General features: G+C 40.6%; 1 protein-coding gene across 3 annotated transcripts in view; it reads left to right on the forward strand.

The window, feature by feature from the left end:
- kat6a (K(lysine) acetyltransferase 6A) overlaps positions 1-22850 on the forward strand; it is a 51124-nt gene extending 28274 nt beyond the window's left edge. Inside the window, exons 3-17 of one of the 3 annotated variants that reach the window (XM_079816030.1) lie at positions 2915-3023; positions 3861-3976; positions 6136-6217; positions 6961-7075; positions 7172-7536; positions 10007-10122; positions 11635-11750; positions 12564-12705; positions 15384-15545; positions 16685-16778; positions 16896-17127; positions 17859-18057; positions 18169-18915; positions 19094-19352; positions 19478-22850. In XM_079816030.1, the coding sequence (XP_079672156.1) occupies positions 2915-3023; positions 3861-3976; positions 6136-6217; positions 6961-7075; positions 7172-7536; positions 10007-10122; positions 11635-11750; positions 12564-12705; positions 15384-15545; positions 16685-16778; positions 16896-17127; positions 17859-18057; positions 18169-18915; positions 19094-19352; positions 19478-22722 (6099 nt within the window). In that variant the 3' untranslated portion in view covers positions 22723-22850. Of the gene's footprint in view, positions 1-2914; positions 3024-3860; positions 3977-6135; positions 6218-6960; positions 7537-10006; positions 10123-11634; positions 11751-12563; positions 12706-15383; positions 15546-16684; positions 16779-16895; positions 17128-17858; positions 18058-18168; positions 18916-19093; positions 19353-19477 lie in introns of all 3 variants that reach the window. The other 2 variants (XM_079816031.1, XM_079816029.1) reach the window with 2 other exon arrangements.
- Positions 22851-23147: the final 297 nt, after the last annotated feature.

Here is a 23147-nt window from a genome sequence, read left to right on the forward strand (position 1 = left end):
TTAATTGTATTTCAGGAAGGGTAGTGTACATAGTATGCCATTTTATAATGAAATATATGAACACAAGAAGCTTTTTAAACATAATATATAATGATACTATTCATCATAAAATGTATACAGAGTAGGCCTAATTAGGAAAAGTTGTTTACTATAGTAGTTGAGTATGATTTACTTATTGATTTGTGTCAATAGTAAACGAAAATGCACTTGTATTTATCCGCAAAAGGTTCACATACAGGAGCTTTCAGCATAGTTTTAATATAGTATAACTAGTCGTCTATTTTGAAGATACATGTGCATAAACAACGACTAAAGCTGCCTGAAGTTTTTGCCCAAACTTCAAAGACACATTTAAATGATTAAAGTTAGAGGCATATCTTAACTTTAATGTTACTTTAATCATGCAAACTACCTATATACAGCATGTTATTATGCATATGTGTTTGGGACAGAGGGGAACCAGGTCGCATTAATAGGAGATATATGCAGCCCATAATAAATAAAAGCACGAGACGTACTGGGGTCGGAGAAGAACCCCGGAAAATGTGACCGTCTGTTGCAATACTTGCGCCACGGTTCAGCTGCGCGAGAGAACCATGGAGAGAACACTGGCAGCAGGGTTGCCAGGTTTTCACAACAAAACCCACCCATTCGTTACTCAAAACTAGCCCAAAACAAGCACAATCGCGTTTCGGGGAGGTTCTCTGATAAACATCGCGTTCGGGGTGTTAAATATGTGTGTTTTTTTTTGCAGGGCTGCCTGCTAAAATTCTCATTCCCGGGGCTAAATATCACATAGTTGGGATCGCTTCAACCCGCGGACATGAGACACAGCCCGTGGCAACAGTGTAGAAGTAGCCCAATTCCGCGGAAAAAAACGGGACTTGGCAACACTGATTGGCAGTGTGAAAGCTCCCGCTCTCCACGCGCACAGCTCCTGCTCTGCCACCGCGCGCAGTGTGAAACCGGCATTACAGAGCAGTTTTATTCGGCTTCTGTTTAAAGTACTCCCACACTTTTGAATGTCGCGGTCTGGCTTTATATGATAAATGATCATTTTCACTATGCCCGGGAGCAGAAGCTGCCATTATTCTAGATCTTCTGTTCCATTCTAGAACGTAAATAATGTGCCGCCGACGCGTCGACGTCGTCGTTGCAGCCCTACTCTGATCATGATTAATCAATTTGACAGTACTAATATAAATAAAATGGTATATCAGTCTGGCGTGGCGAGTAAACTTTACTAGCCAATGGCGATTATATTGCCAAGGTGTGCGTAGAGGGTAGAATCTTACCAACCTCAGATTTTTACGCTTTTTCTGGTGAACCTAGACTTTTGGTCCCTTTAGTTTGTCTATATTAAACTTTTTTTTTTTTTTTTCAAAACTGCATTGAGACTTGAAGAGATTGTGAAAACTTTTCACGTGTTTCTACAATAGCTTTTGTGCTCAAGCATGAATGACAGAGCACTGGACAAACGCCCAGTATGACATGCAGGTTGATGGCTTTTGTTTACCAAGATAGCCAAATGTGCTTTTTTTTTCTTGTCAAATGGCAATCCAAGATTTCTTACGAGTTGCCCACCACAATGGCCGGTAGCTAAGCAAAATTACCTAAAACTATTTTAAAAGAGAACCCTACATTTGGCTGATAGTGAATGTTTGTGATTATTGTAAACTCTGCAAAAACATTAGAATATTTACATTTTGTGCATCTGAAAAGATGCTAGATGTAGCAAGATTTCTAGCCTGTTATATTTTGGTTTTGTGAAGCCTTAGTTCTGCCACTGCACAAAGAGAGAAGAGACATTAAATGATCTCTTAAAGTTTGAAGTATACAACAGTATTATGTTTAACCTAGTTCTGATTGGATCTCTTGGCTAAGATAACTGTATGTAAGGGTTTGGTTTTTTTGCTTCGAGTCCCACCCTTGAGTATGGATGTGTGTGGACCTGAGTCAGAGGAAAATGAACCCAATAAATCACACTGTCCTCTCTCCTCCCTGCCTGGACCTGCTCTCTGTCACACACACACACACACACACACACACACACGCACGCACACGCACACGCACACGCACACACACACACACCTTAGAAACACCCTAATATGTGCACTGACCTTTTTTTTCCTCCCAGCCTAAATCTGCCATTTCTTACTAGCCAGTCAAGAACACTATGAACACACTTCCAGTCTCCAGTCAAATACCCTTTGTGTCTTTCTTTACAACTACTGCCATAAAAGCCTATTCACAGTTGCAATCTTCATATTTGTACTGCTGCATTGGCTGCAATGTTGTTCAATGTCTTTACAGCAATGTACGTTTAGTTCTTGAACTTTTCCTTGCATTCACATGTATCTGTTTGTTTGTGTGCTGTGTGTGTGGTGTATGATGCATACTGCATTGTGGGTGGGTCTCTCTTGGACACGGTGAAAGATTAATGGTGTTCCAGAAGCAAATGTCAGATGGTGTGGCTTAGAATAAGCATCAACACATGCTTTTGTTGCCCACACCCTGACTATAATCCCACCTCTAGTCCCACACATTCAGTGTGATCATGCCCACTGCAGCCTCTTTGATTATCAAAACTCTGAACCACTAGGTTTGTATCAGATTTTTTGGAACTTTTTGATGCCCCCCCCCCCCCACCTTTCCTAAAGAATAATGTCAAAGCCAGTCTATTTGCTTCAGGCTTTTCTAAATCGGTCTCTGTGGAGAGGTATAAGCAATGTCCTTAGTTCAGAGCTGAATGAAGCAGACATTAATACGGTTCATAAAGGGCAATTAATTCATCCACCCTGTCCTTAGCTGAGCACATTTACACAATATTCAGACCTCTGTTTCACTGTATAATTTGGATCTGCTTAGCCAATAACTGTGTCTTATTTGCTGTCTGTCTGTTTTTCTCTCTCAGCCTGTGGCAGAGCCCATACCCATCTGTAGTTTCTGTTTGGGGACCAAGGAACAGAATCGTGACAAGAAACCCGAAGAGTTAATCTCCTGTGCAGACTGTGGGAACAGCGGTAAGGAAGGGGTGAAAGTTCATTTGAACAATTTTATTAATTTACTTTGAAATATTAAAAACACATCAAGTATACTATTCACACGCCATATCACAGTGACTTGTATTGGCACAATTATCTGTTTATTGCCTTTCTTTGAACACAATATTGTCGTTTAAACAATCCTATATCGGTTGTCCTCTAATCCATATGTATTGTATTAATATGCTGGTGCGTAAACCAATTTTGGTACATGGGTATGTATTGGATAAAAGCTGTTTGAAAAAATCTTAAAGCTGCAGTCTGTAACTATTTGCACTCTAGCAGTTAATAAACAACTGCATGCATCTTGCGGAAGAACATTGCAGCCAGAGCTACTTCTCTCTGTTTATGTCTATGGCGAGTTGCGCAGGGACTGTGCTCCTCCGCAGCGGTTCCTACCTGACCGGTCTGAAATAGTCCCAATATAAACACTTATTATAAGTGTACCATAATGATTCAGGGTAAGACCAAAACGGGGTTTGGGAAATGGGTTCATGTTGTACGTTCTCATTTATATAAATTTTGTAAATCTTGAACACAAAAAAAGTTACAGACAGTAGCTTTAAGTATGTGGATTATGTGAGATTGTATTGGTTTGTTCTGTATAAATATACAATATTAATTTCAATTGTGCAGGTCTTAAAAAAGATTTTAAATTTGATTTTTAAAACTCTACAGAGACCCTGAAAATAATTATGGTTTAAGATAAGGGTAGAAAGCATGTGTTTATTACAGAGCAGAATGGCGCTCTCTGTCTTCTCATCGGGACGAGGCTTTATTTAGGTTATTTATGGCCGTCTCATTCTGTCTTCTCAGGGCACCCATCCTGTCTGAAGTTCTCTCCGGAGCTCACAGCACGGGTCAAAGCTCTGTGGTGGCAGTGTATCGAGTGCAAGACCTGCAGCAGCTGCCAGGACCAAGGAAAAAATGCAGTAGGTTTTTCCAGGGTCTTTCTTAGGGCTGGGTGATAAAACGATAACGATATGTATTGCGATAGACACGTAATCGTTATCAATAAAAAATTTGTTCGATAAAACGTTCGATAATTTTTTTTTCTTCGTCGGAAGAAACCAGAGGTTGCGAAGCAAGTTTGGTTGCATGAACAAGGCACTTACTCTCTGGTAACCAAGCAACGTAGGGATTGACAGGCTAACAGCCAATCATGTAACTGTATATTGTTTGGTTGTGCCATATCGTTGTCTCGTGTTGGATTCTTCAGTAACAGAACTGGTGTGGAGTGATACGTGGAAAATGAGTGCCGCAGCGAGCGAGGAAATTATGATAAAAGTCAGCTCACCAGTATGGCAGTTTTTTGGATTGTATAAGTCTGACCGTAGTCAGACCAATGTTGTCCCCACCAAGACTAGTAATACCACAAACTTGTTTTACCACCTTAAAGGATTAGTTCACTTTTAAATAAACTTTTGCTGATAATTTACTCACCCCCATGTTATCCAAGATATCCATGTCTTTCTTTCTGCAGTCGAAAAGAAATTAAGGTTTTGGATGAAAACAGTCCAGGGTTTTTCTCCATATAATGAACTTCAATGGGCTACAAACGGTTCAAGGTCCAAATGACAGTTTCAGTACAGCTTTAAACGATACCAAACGATAAATAAGGGTCTTATCTAGCGAAACGATCCGTTTCTGCGAGAAACCGAGCAGTATTTATGCCATTATTTGACCTCTTTTCAGACGAACGCGATCATCTCTGAGCTCAGCCATTACTTCCGCTAAGTGAGGTCAAAAATATTAGCGTGGTCATAGATATATCGATCATAGAAGCCTAATTCTATTGATCAGTACAAGCGCTAATGAGGCATCTACGTATACATTTATGACCACGCTCGTATTTTGACCTCACTTAGCGGAAGTAATGGCTGAGGAGGGAGACGAAACACAAGCGAGTAATAAATGCACCCATATTTTAACATTTACAGCGTGCGCATGAGAGTGTGTGTGCGAGGCTGTATGCGTGAGTGTGTGACCGTTATTGTAAATTAATATACTACTTGACTTAAGTTGAGTTTGATTTGTGACTTAAGTTGTGTTCAGATTTAGGTTGTGTTTGATGTTTGCTACATTCAGGAAGTGTACTTTCGTGGGGCAGATAAAATAAAAATGGTTCATATATATCTGACTGCTTGTATTCATTGACAAAAATGTAGCCATGTGCAGTAATATTGAAAATTGCAATGCATCGTGATGTCGAATCAAATCGTTGACATAATCGTAATTGAATTGAATCGCGAGACCAGTGACTATTCACACCCCTAAAAGAAACAATGTATATCACAATAATATTATTATTATTTTGTTTTATTTTTGTAATTTAAAAATAAGAACAAAAAGGAAATGACAAACAATAAGACAAATACAATATAACAAAAAAATTAAATAAAAATTTTCAGGTACAATACGTTTATTTAACATCTAGTTAAATACACAGAAACAGAAATTGAATAATCAAATGGACACAAAATACGGCGTAGTCTTAACTGTATGAATTAATATATGTTTATTTTTATTAAACCAATAAAAGTTAGAGAACTGAATTTGCGATCGCATGCTGAGAGCATGCTTTTTGTGCACACAATTCAACTGTGTGTCAGTCAATGTGAGCACGTCATTGAATTCTTTATCACAACTTATTGCGCTTAACTCTTTTTAACATCAAGAACGTCCCGCTCTTTAGTGTCTCATTTATGCGTTTCATCACTCTAAAGTGTCAATAGTGCTATGCTACACACATTTATTTACATACCACGATATAGCAAAAACTCTCATGATAGATGTTTTATACCGTCGCTATGATGCATATCGTCATATCACTAAGCCCTAGTGTAGTACAACAGTATTGGTATTGGGACGTAATACCCGATCAAAATTGTGTCCTGAGAATGTTTACATGAAGCTTTTCTTAGTTTACTTTAAAATTACTTTTTTATAACTTAACCTTAGCCTTGTGTTTCTTATCACATCTCTTCAACTGAAGAACTCAAAAGAGAGTTGTCACAAACTCCTCTAGCATTCAAAATTGCAAAAATTCATAATTCGACTCTTGTGTTGTCTGTGTGTTTGTATTTTACAGGACAACATGTTGTTCTGTGACTCCTGTGACCGAGGTTTCCACATGGAGTGTTGTGACCCTCCACTGATGCGAATGCCAAAAGGTGAGTACACTTACAATGCATGCCTTTTCTACTACAGTGTAATCCGTGGATTTGTTTCTAGGGCTCACAATTAGGGATGTGACGGTGAGGAAATTTTCCCACCAGTTAATCGACGTGTGACAACACCGGTAATACCGGAAAACCGACTGGGCTTTTAAAGCACTAATTCTATCTAAACCGAAAGTAACATGCACACGGCTCATTTTAGTTTCTCCTATTCGGGGGTGGGTTGCTTGAATTGTGGGTTCATTAGCCTATTATTCTTAATGAAAAATACAACAACAAAACAGTGCAATGACAAACTCCCTTAAATAGGCGCTTTTACATTTCACTTTGAAACCAAGTCTTCCGCAGTCATCTCAGTCAGCTCCTCGCTCTCGTGATGTATGCAATCTGACTCCTGCTGCTGGTCTGTGCTGCGACTCTCGTTCGGATCATGCTTTATTAATCGGACACGTTCAGTTTTTAATTGTATTGTCTGTTCTCTAACTGAACTAATAATATCTAAACGACTAATCTAAACGACTGTGAGGGTGGTGCCACGGTGGGCAAGTGATGTAACCGGTGTTGAGTCTGAACACCTGTAACACCGACTATCGTAGGAAGCCTACTCCCAATATATTCTTAATTTGTAGCTTTCCCTCTATTAACTGCATATTGCGTTGATAAATTCCTTCACACACATTCCTAGTTTTCTTTGTTATTATGCTTGCAAGTAATTATTCTTAATTGCTGTTCTGCAGGCATGTGGATCTGTCAGATCTGTCGGCCAAGAAAAAAGGGAAGAAAGCTCTTACATGAAAAAGCAGCACAAATCAAACGGCGATACAATGCACCACTGGGGCGGCCAAAGGGCAGGTATATTAAACTGTTTGATTCTCCTTATGATTACAGAACTGTTGACATTATTTGCATAACTGTTCATAAGACTACTACAAGTTCTCTTGTCCTCAGACCGGGCCGACCTTTTAAGAAGCTTCGAGGTGGTGGACGTGGCAGGAGAAGGCGGGGTGCCGGAGGCATGGATCGGTGCTCGCAAGGCTCCTCCTCCCCACACTCTTCCTCGAGCTCTTCGTGCGAAGGTTACCCTGGTGACGATCGCATGCTGTTCTCTCTCCGAGAAGAAGATTCTGAGCATGGTGGCCTGCGTTTTAATAAGAAAACAAAGGGTCTGATCGACGCCCTCAGCAAGTTCTTCACACCATCCCCGGATGGGAGGAAAGCCCGTGCTGAAGTGGTGGACTATTCCCAGCAATATCGTATACGCAAGAAGTGCAACCGTAAGGGCGAGCACGATGACAGGACGGGAGGTGAGATGGGTCAGTTAAGCTTTTTTTTTTACCCTTCAACATCCATATTAGGTGATCCAAACACAAGAGGACACATTGAGCATTTATCTCAAAATATGTTTGTTGTGAGATTAAAACTAAAAGGTATATTTAGGAGCAACATTGTGCTGACTTAATTTTGTTAAACCTAAAAGTAACATTTAAGAGATTCATATTTTTGAACTAGGGATGGACGAAAAGGACTAAAATATGGGATAAAATATATTATGATATATTCTGATAGTTATTGCGATAACGATATCAATGACGATATTAATGTAGTACCATTCCCCATGTTTTTGCCTACAAGTGAGAGCTGCATGCATTCATGAGAGCCTCAGAAAAACTCATCATCAAATTGGCTCCTATAATAAACAAATTACAAAAGAATATAAAAAACAAAAAAATCCAAACACCATCCTATTCAGAAATGGTCAAGTTGCAGATTTACTTTTCTTCTGTAAAAGTGCAGGTAATGTTTAAATAGTGCATCTGTGTTCAAAAACATCACAATACAAACAATAATTAAAATCATTGACATGAAGTTTGAAATGTAAACACAGATTCTGTATTCATATTTTAATGGCGCAAATAGCAAAAAAAATTAACATCCATGTCTTCAGATTACAAAAAAATTGCAAATAATGGTTTAATGATAGAACTTAAGTCATTTGAACTAAAACTTGGTAATCATGTGCGAATGAAAACGTATGAATGCAAATTTGCCATTTTAACTGAATTTAGGACTGGTGGAGTTGCTTAAGACATTGTTGGTCATTCAGTGTTTCTATAAAAAAGCAGAACAATAATACTACGAATTCTACTACTAATAACAATATAAATCGCACTAAGGATTGATGAGCTGCTGGGTTCATGAATATTAATCACATTGTCAGTGTTCGCTCTAACTGATTTGCTAAAATCAAAACCGCATTAGTTTCTTCTTGTTCACAAAGGCTGAATAATTCCAAATGAAAATATATCTGTGTGTACAGGTTCCAGATTGTAGAGGCAGCTCCTTGTTTAGCGAAAAACTCCTCTGCAGCTTCCGCCATAGTTGTTTTCGCTCTGCTCGTGAGTTGCGAATGGGTCGCGTCATCAACTAAGCTTTATCGTTATTATTGCGGGAAGACAAATTCTTATCGTGGGGAGAGCTGACAAGATACTGTGTACAAAGAGCCTTTCAATAACAACCCTTTCAATAACAACTTTTGGATTTGAAATAAAAGTAATGAATAAATGTTGTGTTTGTTTTAAACAGCTGTGAATCAATTGCGCCCTGCAAACGCATTATATGTGTCTGTCGCATTATTAGTCTGGAGCCCTGCAATGTATTTGTGGAAAGGGTTCTTGAATTTAATAGAAAGTTCAAATAATCAGCATTTATTTGAAACACAAATCTTTTGTCACATTATAATTAGGGTTGGGTACCGAAACCTATATAACCGGTATGTACCGGGCCGAATCTGAACGCAGATTTCGGTGCCTCATTTCGGAGCCACTTAAATTCAAATGTGCTTTCGTGCTTTGGCTGACGCCAAACCAGTGACAGACACGCTCAGCGCTCGTCACATATCACAACTATTCAGTGTTTTCAACCACATAATGTTTATTTCAGGTTTTAGACATTTACATGCTCATAAGTACTAGCAAAAACCACACACTGATGTCTATGGAAGCGACAAAAAAAATCCTTTCAGACAGTTATGACTTGACTACGTGTTTTATTCATATCAGATACACATTATATAGTAACTATATAGTTTACTCTATTCGCTATTGTGGCAGCTGTGTGTCATGTGAGAATGATGACGCGTCGCCAACAATAAGGTGATGCGTTCTAAAATATTTAGCCAGAGATTATGGTCATATTTCTGCAAAATAAAGCTGAAGCTTGAAGCTGGTTTGTAGCATACCAAGAATACTGCTGTTATTACTGTAACTGTTATTTAGAGTTAAATTAGGCCTGTTGTAGTTGGGTTAGGTGGCTTTAGTTTTACTGTGAATTTAAGTAAATTGTGTTTTGTATTTATGTATATATTTAAGTATACTTTAAACTTGTAATAAATTGTTCAATTTAAATAATAATAAAAAAATCAATAAAAAGCCATTCTTTAATCTCATACACCTCGTTTTGTGGCTCTTTTTTTTAAGTATCGGTTCAGGCACTTTTTAGGCACCGGTACAGTTTTAAAAGTATTGGTTTGGCACTGGTCTCGAAAAAAACCCAAACGATACCCAACCCTAATTATAATTGTCTTTACTGTTATTTGACATATGAAGACAGAATAATTATACATTTTTCACATTGTGACTAGTTAAAACAGCGTAAAATGAAAAGTACGAATGAATTGTGAGACTGCTGTCTCTTTTATTAGTGTGTTTGCTCTGTACCTTCAGTTTTGTGATCGCACTCACTCTCTGGCTGTTTTAACTGTCTTGGTGTCTGTTTGCATCACAGACAATCAGGAGTGTGGAGACAACTGGCGGGAGGACGAAGACAAGCTGCCAGGACATGAAAACCTAACTGAGAAAGACGTGGAGCTCTTCAGGCACATTCAGGAACTGGCACTACAGGTACAAAAAGGAAGCATCATTAAATGTTGACTTACAAATGCAAATAACTGTCCCATCTGAATTTGATTAATAGATGATCTGTAAAGAATGTCTTTCTCCATTGACTGAGAAACATTCTCCTCTAGAGACTATGTGTGAGACGCTTGCGCTGCAGCTCAGTTTTTAGAAATCGCACGCAACAGAATGAAACTCCTACAAAGTCAAATTTAACAAATGCATTAATTACGTTTTTAATAAAATGTTAAACATTTAATTAAATCCATATACTGACGTGTAAAAATCTAACTGAATCCTTCTGTCTACAAACCCTATGCTTGATGTTGAGGGTGCCCATTGCTTGTTTGCAGTCACTGAATTTTCTATTGCTATATTAGTCAAGACTTGGAAGCTGTGAAGGCCTTTATTTCTGCAGAATGTAATGTGGGGATTTGAGAGTTTCCATTATCTTGACAGCTGGTGCCTCTCTCAGTGATGCACACACAAACACAAATGCACATGTGTAGACTGATTGGCTGATTGGTGTGTGTGATTTGAAGCTCCCAGCAGAAGCAGCCACTCTGACTGCCTGAGGCCATCAGTCGAAGAAAAACACTCACCAACCCAGAGAGAGACAATCATATTCTCACACAGCGTCAGAAAGAGCCAGCACACTTGTGTTGAGCAGCCAGAAAGGAAGAATACCATGCTGTGGTTTGACAATAAGACTGAATTTGTTTGCTCTGTAACGTTTAGGCCATGTACACTGCAAAGTTCAGGGAGGGACAGATGCATTTAAAAATGGCAATGAATCCCCCTAAATAATTTTTTTGTATGTGTACAGGGATATAAGAGTTACTCTCGAAGTTGTGATGGTTGGCAGCTTAGCAATACAATTTCATTTCACACACACAAACGGGTTCAAATCCTGACTTATCATCTAATATAATATATTTGTTTTATTTATGAATTTTCTATAAGTTGCAGTAAAACTTGACATCCAGAAATCTCCATGTGTTTTCACTATATGAAAAAGATTTAAAGCTTTGTTTTTCCATGAGAGAAATTCATACAAGCGAGATGTAAACAATGACAATTCTTTTGTTCAACTTGATTTTTAAACATTTGAATTAATGATTTCTGCCATTACATTACACATTACACCCTTTTTTATATAAGCAAATGGATTGCGTATGCCATTGAGATACAGAGCAGAAACGTGTGTGATTTATTACTGAGTGTCAGCAGGCTGGCGAGTCAGGCAGATGCTCTCAATTTCCAGTTGGTCTGCAGATAAGAGCTAATAATAATCCTGTAAGCCTGTGTGGTGAGCAGTGTGCTTGTGAAAAACTGTTCTTGATTATTAGAATAAAAGTCAGAGCCTTGACCGGTTTCTTGTGTAAAAAAGTGACTTTGTTCTCTTCTGTGTGTGACGGGACACTCTGGGAAATTGCCATAGTGGCCTTCTAGACTCTAAATTGTAAATGTGTCCTCTGGGATCTTGTTCTTAATTTTCCTGTACTTGAACTCTTATAGAAAGTCGGGGTGACTGGTCCACCGGACCCTCAGATGCGCTGTCCATCAGTTATAGAGTTTGGGAAGTATGAAATTCAGACGTGGTACTCTTCTCCATACCCACAGGAGTACAGCAGGTAATGAACATGTGCCATCATCATCAAAAAAATTATAATCCCATTTATGATGTTTAATGCAGCTTCACATGTTAATCTTTTTGTGTTCAAAAATGTACATTTATAATTAGTGCTATAAGGTTGTGTATTGGCCAAGTTGATTTATGGAATCATATGTGGTCATTTTAAAATGTATCTTCATCACCAATAACCATGGCATGGGATTGGTATTTTGGATTATCACATTTTCTGATTTCCATTATTATTATTTTTAAATATTCAAGTACTTGGTCAATTTAACATGGTAGTTTAGCAGTGTTGTTGTTGTTTTTAACTGAAACTATAAAAATGTTTTTTTTTTGTTAATTAAAATAAGGCTGAAATTAAATATAAATATAAGATGGAAAAACTATAATTTTTGTTCTAACCTGAAGTGCTAAAATTTCTCAAACTGAAATAATTAAAATCAAAGCTGAATAGAACTTTAAAAAAACCCTAATAAAAATGTCAATCACAGAAATTTACTAAAATTAAAACTTAAATTAAAACTGAAAATATAATAAGAGTACATTTAAATGAGTGTGTGTGTATATTGACGATTGGCTCTTTTTTTTTTTTAGAAGACATATTCTGCCATATTGCACGTTGCAATTTCTCCCATTCATAGTAATATGAGTGCACGTCTTTCAGTGTATATAAAGTTTTTGTGATTTATATATTCATCTTAACCTCTTGCTGTTTTTATTATCTTTAAAGGCTCTCACGAGAGATGCGCTTCTGCACCTTAGATTTTTAGGCTGTAAATACTGATGTGTGATTGTGTCGATGTTACAGGCTCCCTAAGCTCTACCTCTGTGAGTTCTGTCTACGCTACATGAAGAGTCGCAGCATTCTCTACCAGCACATGCGAAAGTGCAGCTGGTTCCACCCGCCTGCCAACGAGATCTACAGGAAGGACGACGTGTCCGTGTTCGAGGTGAGGACAAGAAATCTCCACCCCGGATAAAAAGCACAAATACACAGACACTCACGCATACACGTCTTTGTTTATACACACTGGGCAGCACAGACAAATGCTTGTCTACACTAGTCATGCACACGCAAATTTGTGTTTTCATACGTGCTGAGCCAACAAAGGAAATCTCATTCACACTGATAGACGTACACACTCCCACACTGGCTCAGGCAATAACATCCGCCCACTTCCTGCCCTCAGAAGGTGTTGTAATGATGCCGCACAGCAGGGTAATAAATGAAGAATGGTAAGCACTCGTTGTTTCAGAATCACTATGGTGATTTACTACAGCCATTGTGTTTCTATGAAAGAACATTTAACTGTAAACATGACATACAAATCTGTATAGTGTGTTGTCTAAATCAGCACTGACAGATCAGATTTAACGGAGCTTACATGGTTATGGTCACACACAATTTGGGGCTTGAAAGCCATATGATTCTCAAATTCATCTATTTGAACAGGGAGCCCTTTTCTAGACCCTTTTTCAGGGATCCCTGCTGGTCAATCAAATTAAATTTAACTTTAGAAAAAGTCTTAAAATAATCAAGATTTTTGTTATATCATTTAAGATATTTAACTCTTTCCCCACCAGTGTTTTTTTTTTAAATTTTATTTATTTATTTATTTTATATATAAAGTTGGCCATCAGCGTTTTTGATCATTTTCACAAAAATGTAATGGCCCATAGAATAATTGTTGTATGAATATCTGAGCATGCAATATATCAAAAGAAAGAGCAGACCCTCTGCTTTTAAACAACAGAAAAACTTTTATTCTATTTTATTCTATTATTCTAGCTTCATGCATTCCCTTTTAATCAACACTTGAATATGGGTACGTTTCATAAAGCAACATTTGTTCAAAATGAACAAAGCTGAGAAAATCACGTTTTTGTCAAAGACTACATCCAGATCGATGATCAAACACAAATAGAGTAGATCGAGTCCATCAACACCCCTAATGCTTACACAGTCCTATAGCTTATCCTGGGTCAACATTTAATTCAGTAACATTAGATAGTTTTGATTTATATGATGTTTAATGTTGATGACCACGTTATTTTGCATCTGCTTACATACGATCGCTTGTCAGGAGATTCTGTACTCATTCTGAAGACAGCACCCCCTAGCGTATAACAGTGAAAACACGGAGCGTGGGAAGCGTTTTCTTATAAATGACGGAAAATTCTGTGTTTGGCGGGGAAAGAGTTAAGAAGTCTTAAATTTGGGGACAGAAAAACGGGAATCGTGATAAAGCCTAATGTGATTACACTTCAGAAGGCTATGATTTAATAAATCAATGAATAGCATGCATTTATGCCAAGCAATTTCTTTTGATTTACTGTTCATAGATTATGTCTGTGTTTACTTTATGGTATTTTTATTGCAATATGTTGTAGATGGTTGTAAGAGTGAATCTCTTTTTTTTTTAATGAACAGCTGGGAGTAGTAATGCATGGACATTTGAATTTAATTTAGTAGACGCCTTCTTTCCAAAGCAACTTACAAATGAGGAATCCAACAAGGGATTTCTCTAACAGAGGAAAAGTATCATGAGAAGTGCCTTGTAAAAAAAGTTTTAATCATTGTCCAGAATATGACAAGCTAGTATAGGGAGGTATTCATTGAAAAACAAAACTGGTCTTGACACAATTGTCCCTCAGAAATTGATGATACATTTCTATGAAAAAAATAATGTATGAACAAATAATCAAACTTTAAGCAACAGCACAAATACATAGAATAGTGCGAAGATACAAATAAGATAAACAGTGTTTTAGGTATCTAACAGTAGTTTTCAGGTACAGAAATTGAATAAAGTAATCAAATGTAATATAACGTTGCATATAATCTTCACTGTATAAATGAAATGGACTAATCATTAAGTGAGTGATTTCCTTGTCCTTTGTAGTTTGATTAACATTAAAAACACAGACAGCAGGAATAGTAGGCCGCTGTCACTTTAAGACATAATGCATGGATCCAGTACAGTGATACTGTTACACATGCGTTGTCTTGTCTGTTTACGTTCACTTAAGACATAACCTACTATGTTTGCTAGGATTTTCGCCAAGACGGGCATGTTAACACACTTTTTGTGTGAATTTGTCCGTTGTGGACTTTTTTTTTTCTTTTTCTTTTTCTTTTTTTCTGCTGTGTGACCAGCCTGTATGTTCCACATTAATCAACACCACTTGGTGTTGTTGGGTGTGTTACTGCTTGCCTTCCTGTTTGGTCAGTTAGTTTTAGAGGCTCAGGTTTCAGAGCTGCTCCTGGTCTGGTCCTGACTCAGCTGGATACCTGTGGAGGCAGCACTGCTAAAAGCTAAAATGGTTGGCATTGAGCCGACAGGAAAAGGAGCCGTGCATTTTATCATATTCTCTGTTCATGTGCAGCAAGTTTTGTGCCAGTTTCTGCTGCATGACTTGTTTCAAAATGTTGATTTCATATTTCATAAGTTGAGAATCTTACTGGCATTGCATTTTGCTATTATACGGCAAGTTATAAATGGGAGCTAATTGTTAGTGTAATAGTATCTGAATCCTAGAAAAATTACTTCACATTGTTGTTTTATAGCATCATATTTGGATAGGACACATTAAGTTGACCAAAGTCTTAAACTTCTCTTCACTCCAGGTGGATGGAAATGTCAGCACAATATACTGTCAGAATCTGTGCCTGTTGGCCAAACTCTTCCTGGACCATAAGACGCTGTACTATGACGTGGAGCCCTTCCTTTTTTATGTACTTACACAGAATGATAGTAAAGGCTGCCATCTCGTAGGATACTTTTCAAAGGTGAGCAAATCGTTTCACAAATCTTTTTAGTAGAGGTTGATCATTCAATGCATCATTCATTATTTGTGTACACTCACAATAACAAACCATTTTTGTAAAATAAAGAAAACAAACAGGATGCACTTTCTGGCGTCTCGGTCTCCGTGAACTTGAGCGCATCACGAGAATAAACTAAAAACTTGGCATACATTTGCCTCACATACATGAGAAATATAAATATAGAAAGCTTGAAATGTCTGAAACAATTCAAATCGAAAAAAAAAATTCTCTGTTTATGTAATCCGTATGATACGTGCATATAGGTGCGTCCACTTCTGCATAGATGCAACTTAACTGGCTAACATCCCAAGCTGGATATAAATTAATGAAAATAGACCGTAACAATTATGACATTTAAACATTGTTTCAGATTTACTTTTACTTTACTTTACTTTACTTTTGTCACATTGATCTTATCGCTTGAGATACTATTAATGTGAATGTCCTCTCAGCCTTGTCTACAAACATATTTCTGTTCTCTACTAATGCAGCATCTATTACACAAATGTATTATTTTAAAATATGACTGTTCTGTAGTGTACATATATTTTCTTTGTGGAAGTTTCACTTCAGCATCTGATTCCGCTCTGTGCAGAGTGTAGTGTCTCAAGCCAAAACAAACGTTCTCAGCTGCTCCCACAATGAAATTAACCGGGAGAATTATTCGTTGTGGATTATTGCCGATAACTGATCTAGAAATCGGCGAACGGTGCAGATGAATCCGCAAAACCGCGATAAATCCTTCAACCTCACCTTTTTAGAGTTAATTTTACATCCTCTAAAGTCAAATGATAATTTTAAGCAATTTGGGTTCATAATTAATGCTTCATCATTAATTGCAAATTTTTGGCTTAAAGAAAATAGTTTACTTGGTGGTTGATTATGCTCCTGGAAAAGATGTTTACAGTGAGTTTATTTAATAAACAGGTTTTAAACTGTATATGGTTCAAAATGCAATAAATATTTGTAAACATTAGTTTGGATCTTAGTATGAGAGTAAGATCTTGCCAAACAAATAATTTGTGTGTTATGTTTGTTACATTTGCATTCATTTTATACTTTTTAAAATTATATGTATTTTTTTTTTTTTTTATCCCTAGGAGAAGCATTGTCAACAAAAGTATAATGTATCCTGCATCATGATTCTTCCACAATATCAGCGAAAGGGCTATGGGCGATTTCTCATTGACTTCAGTAAGTACTCTGCATTATCTTTACTCTCTTCCCACCTTTTTTTAAATTATTTATTAAAGAAAATATTTGATGGTGTCATTAGACACAAAGGATAAACTCTTATGTGTTTCTCTGCAGGTTACCTTCTGTCCAAGAGGGAAGGCCAGCCAGGCTCACCAGAGAAGCCATTGTCAGACCTTGGCCGGCTATCGTACATGGCATATTGGCGTAGTGTGGTGCTGGAGTGCCTGCATGAGATTAGAGATCGACAGCTCACCATCCGCAAACTTAGCAAAGTCACCGGCATTTGTCCTCAAGACATCACGGCCACCCTGCTTAATCTAAATATGCTGGAACAGAAAGGGGACCGGTGAGAGAGATGCTCACACACTATAATGTCTGATTTACCTTTTCTGTACAAGCTGGCACAGAGAACAATAATGCGCGTTCTGTTACACAGCTGTCATAGATTCATTCTCATATATTTCAACCTAAAACTTTTTTTGCATTCTAAAATGTACACAGTGCTTTCGTCTTCAGCATACGTAACTAAGTACATGATAAAACATGGTTTTGTGATAGCAAGAAAGACAATTTAATACTTTTATTCTGTAAGAATGCACTAAATTGACCAGAAGTGACAGTAAACACATTTGTTACAAAATATTTTTATTTCTAGTAAATGATTTTGAACTTTCTATTCATCAAAGAATCCTAAAAAAATACACGTGTCCACCAAAATATTAAGCAACACAGCTGTTTTTAGTATTGATGATGATTTTTTTTTCCAAAATCAGCATTTTAGAATGATTGTCAAGGGTCATGTGACACTGAAACCTGGAGTAATTGTTGCTTAATTTATAAGAATAAATTAAATTTTAAAATGATTAAAGTTTAAAAAGAAAAGTTAATTTAAGTTGTAGTAAAAATAAATTTGATAATTTTTTTTTTTTATAAATTTGATCAAATAAATACATCCTTGGTGAGCATAATGGAGTTTTTTACAAAACATTAAATCTTATTTACCCCAAACTTTTGAGCAGTAGTTACATTTTAGCACTCTTTGTAGTTTCCTGATTTTAATTTCCTTTCCTATTATAGGGTGATTGTTCTGCGCAGAGAGAAGCTGGTGGCCACTCACATGACCCGACTGAAGGCCAAACCTCGACTCCTTGAAGTTGATCCAGACTGCTTGCGCTGGACACCTGTTATTGTCACCAACACAGTAGTATCTGAAGGAGAAGGGGATGAGGAGGAGGAGGAGGAGGAGGAGGAGGAAGGAGAGGAGAGACTTAAAGAGGTAAGCATCTTAACTTTTATTCAAGTTTCAGTAGATGATGTATACAATGTTTGTGATGTTTACCAGTACATGCTGAAACTGAACTTCTGTTCTGTGCACCATCTTGTATAGATCAAACCCAGCCACAAAAGTTCCCCGCTTTCCTGGCATATGAAAGGAGAACAGGAAAAGGAGGACGAGAAAAAGTGCTTCCCAGCATTCCCCAAAAACCAAAGCCCTCCACAGTCCTCTTCGGTTTGCAACAGTGTTCTCGGTCCTGAACGTCCTTCCCTTTTTCTTACGGCGAATGGGGAACGCAGGGGACCTGGACGCCCTCCCAAAAACTGGTTATGGGGCAAAGTGAAGGATGTACCACGTCCAGGGCCTGGTCGACCCCGTAAACTAAGGCCCCAGGAGGATGATGATGATGAGGATGATGAGGAGGAGGATGATGAGGATGATGAGGAGGAGGATGATGATGATGAGGAGGAAGAGGAGGAGGAGGAGGAGGAGGAGGATAATGAAAGAACTGGCATTAATAAAGTGACAACAACATCATCAATGCTCCTGGCCTTAGAAAATGAGCCTGACTCTACATCAGCCTGTCCCTTGGAAGCTTCCAGGCACCCTTCGGTTCCACCCCCACGCAGCCGAGGGCGGCCTCCACGGAAAAAGCGTGGCCCAAAACGCAGGCTCAGTGAGGGTCCTGAAGATGACCTGCCATTGTTGCCCCATACCACAAGACTAAATGAACCCACGCCAGTCTGTCCGGCCTTTATCAGTGAGAGCAGTGAAGATGAGGATGACGATGAGGAGGATGAGTTAAGGGCTCGTTCACCACCTCTCCTCACTAAGCCCACATTAGGGCTTAAATGCAAGGTATGTGCAATATAGGTCCATGTATGTTTTTGTTTTTTTTGCATGGCATTTTTATTTAATTTAGACCTTAAACATAATGATGTCAGTTCATGAAACCTTTTTATTATTTTGAACATAACATGAGATGCTGTGGATAATAAAGAACCCCCCCCCCCCCTTTCTTTTCCTCTTCCTTTAGTCTCAGAAGTCCTTTCGAAAGCGACGTGTACGTCAGCGCAGCCATCCCCACAGCAGTGTAGTTACAGAAACCATCTCAGAGACCACTGAAGTTCTGGATGAGCCATTTGTGGATTCAGATACTGAAAGGCCCATGCCCAGACTAGAAGAGGAAACTCCATTCGGCAACCCTCTCCGACGTTACACAGCAGCCCGCAAACACATGGGACCAACCCTTAAAAGCATCAACAGAGGCAATCTGACTGAATCGGAGGAAGACGGTTAGTACACCTTAGGACTCCTGCAGGGGTTATGTGCATTCTTAAAAGTTTTGTGTGATGTTTGTGTTTGCCATGGTGTCATTTCAAAAATTGCTTAATGGATGGTTACCTCTTTTTTTGTTCAGATCCCACTCCTGTGCTGAAGCCAGTTGCTGTCCTGAGAAGACCTGAACCTTCAGAGGCCACACAGAGAACAGGGGCATCAACTGAGATGCCTGAGGTCCCAGTAAAGAAGAAGAAAGGCTGGCCTAAGGGCAAGAGTCGCAAGCCACTCCACTGGAAGAAACGTCCAGGCAGGAAGCCTGGTAGTGGAGCCTGTCAGACAGCTGACTCTAGTCTGGCAGTTCCATCCTCAGAGGACCCACCACCCCCAAAGATCAAAATGAAGCCTGGAAGGAAACCTCGAAGCTATTACCTTCAGCGGGCCCAAGAGGAAGCAGCGAGACAGGAATTTGAGCAAAGCCGATTAGCTCAGCAGCAGCTAGATAATTCCACATTGGAGGACAAGACCTGTAAGAGGACAGCCAGAGCCATAACATCTGACCTTAACCCTGAGAAGCAGAAAGACTCAGAAGAGGAGGAGGATTTTCTTCAGAGCTTTAGAGAGCCATCTAAACCCAAAAGACGAGGTCGGCCACCAAAAAATGCCAACGTCCCTCCCCCTGTACCCAAACCTTCTCTGTCTGAGCCAGATGATGATGATGAAGAGGACGACAGACCATGGGCCGTGGAGAAGATCAGCTGTCCACCGTCTCGTACCATTTCACAGTCTTCCAGCACCAGAGTCTCTCAGCCAAGAGCTAACACAGACGTGGCAGATGCAGAGGAGGATGAAGAGCGGGATGACGAAGATTGCGATAATGGGGTTAGTCGGAGAACAACAACTACATCAGGTTCAGGAAGCCGGCGTAGTGATGATCATGATGCTGACGACGAAGGGGACGGTCGTCTTGAAGAGAAAAGTGACTGCAGCAGTAGCAGTAAAAGGAGGAAGGGTCAAGACTCTGAGGATGATGTGGAGGAGCAAGAGGATGAGGAAGAGGAGGAACCATCGTCGCCTGTTCGCTCACCCCCTGTGAAAGAAGAACCCCAGAGTAGTGAGGGTTTTTTAGACGTTCAGGTCAACGTGGCACAGGATTATGTCAGCAAACAGGAGGAGGGAGAGGACGAGGAGGAGGATGCAGAGGAGGTGCAGGAGGTGAAGGCGAGCTCTGCTGATACAGATGAACGCCGACGACGAGAGCAAGAGGAATCTGCAGCAGCTGCGGCAGCTGTAGAGACCGTAACCGCCATTGCAGTCCCCTCCGAACCTCTGGACATGCAACCTTTACACGTCGAGGATAAATCCGTGCTCATGATGGGGGCTGAGCACTCACACCAGCATCCTGACTTCAAAGATGACCTGAGCCACCAGCAACACCCACATCACCACAGCAGTGAGCTGGATCTAGAAACGGTGCAGGCTGTCCAGTCACTTACGCAAGGTGAGGCTCAGGAGGAGGATGCAGAGTCCCATGGAGCCTACCAGGACTGTGAGGAGACGCTAGCTGCCTGTCGAACCCTCCAGAGCTACAGTCACGGTGAGGGAGAGGAGGAAACACTAGCCCTGGTGGAAGAGTGCGGAGCCTCCCAGCACAGTCCCATGCCCAACCCACCAATGCCCACGTTACCAAACCAGTCTGCCCGTTCAGTCAACAGCCCTGGAATGACTCCTGGTCCTATGGACCCTGGACCAGGGCTGCCTGGTCCCACGGGAACTGGAGGGGGAACAGGTGGAGGGTATACCCAAATAACCCCAGAACATCCCAGCTCTCTATCAGCTCCCTCACTGCAAAACATGGAGACCTCCCCCATGATGGATGTACCGTCAGTTTCCGATCATTCACAGCAAGTGGTGGACAGTGGTTTTAGTGACCTTGGCAGCATTGAAAGCACCACCGAAAACTATGACAATCCGAGCAGCTATGATTCAACCATGGGTGGTGGAGGTAACGGAGGAGGAAATGGAAGTAATGGAGGTGGCATGTCTGCAGCTGCTGCAGCAGCGGTGGCTGCTTCTTCTTCATCGTCTTCATCCTCTAGTTCAACCACACCATCGTCATCATCTTCGCAAGGCAACAGCTGCTCCTTCGTCTCAACTCCTGGGTTGACATCCTCTAGCACAGGTGTTGGCTCTCAGATCGCCATGGGGAGCTGTAGCCTTATCCAGCAAGCAGGTCCTGGACCAACCACTGGACCTGGTGCTAACAGTGGTAGTGGCGTCCCTCAACCTCCACCCCCACCTCCTCCCCCTTCTGCCAGCACTCCAAGTTGTGGTATAAAGTCTCCACAAGGCTGCGTCATCGAAAGGCCTCCAAGTGCCAGCCAGCAGCAACAGAAGAAAGTCTCGCAACCACCTCAACAGCAGCAAAACCCTCAGCCTCCACCCTCTGCTCCACCACCTCCTCCACCTCAACAGCAAGCACTCTCGCAGTGCAGCATGGGAAATGGGTTCGCTTCCACACCCATGATCATGGAGATTCCTGAAAGTGCAGGCAGTGGTGGAGGAGGCAGGAGTTTGTATGACCGCATGGGCCAGGACTTTGGCGCTGGTGGCTACGGTCAACCCTCAGCTACTTTCAGTTTAGCGAAACTCCAGCAGCTAACCAACACCATCATGGATCCCCACGCCATGTCTTATTCCCATTCAGCTGCTGTCACCTCATACGCTACTAGCGTTTCGCTATCCAACCCAGGCTTAGCACAGCTTGCTTCTTCCCCACACCCACCCTTGCCACAGGCTCAGTCCACTATGACCCCACCTCCCAATTTAAGTTCTGGCTCCATGAACCTTGGCTCTCCCTTGATTCAGTGCAACATGACAGGCGCTAACATTGGACTACCCCCCCCTCCCCATACACAGCGGTTGCAAGGCCAAATGGCTACCGTCAAAGGCCACATTTCAATTCGTTCCAAAGCCTCTCAAATTCCTGCAGGCTCCCCTCACCAGCAGCAATTGTACAGTCGCAGCTCTGGCGCTGTGACCATGCAAGGCTCCCCACGCACTCTAGCGGTGCAGCGTGGCATGATGACCAACCTAATGCCCACACCTGCCGCCTACAACTCTATGAACATGAACCCACTAAATGCTGCCATGTCAGCTGGCTACCGCATGCCGCAGCCCATGATGAACAGCGGGTACCACAGTAACCCGCCTTATATGAACCAGCCGGCCCAGTACCCCATGCAGATGCAAATGGGCATGATGGGAGGGCAGGCTTACCCACAGCAGCCTATGCAGCCCAATCATCATGGAAACATGATGTACACGGGCCCCTCGCACCACAGCTACGCTGGCGTCCCCAAACAGTCGCCTTACATGAGCAGATGAGCACCAGAGAGCTAGCAGAGAGAACTGAGAGACATTCCCCACCAGACTCTGCATCTCTGTACTTGATTCATTTGTATCCACCCTCCAAAGTCTGGGCGAAAAGGCAACAAGATAAGTGAGCTTGGTGGAGGAAGAGGACATAGAGACTGCGACAAATTCTTTTTCTTTATAAATATTTTGTCGTCAAGCTCTGTTCCTTTTAGGTTCATTTCCCACTTGCCTCAGCTGATGGAGCTGGGGAGATAATGATGGGCTGATCACAGGAGATGATCTAATGGACCTTTTACTGTGGCAAGTGTCATGCTCCTACTGACCATGTCTGCCATGGTTGTACCAACAGGGGTTGGTCCGCCACTCCATCCATGAGACCGAAGGGGCAAAGCATCAAAGCAGCTATAGGGGAAGTGGACCTAACTTTTCAAACT

This window comes from Gobio gobio (genome assembly GCF_949357685.1).
Source record: "Gobio gobio genome assembly, chromosome: 4".
Lineage (NCBI taxonomy): Eukaryota > Metazoa > Chordata > Actinopteri > Cypriniformes > Gobionidae > Gobio > Gobio gobio.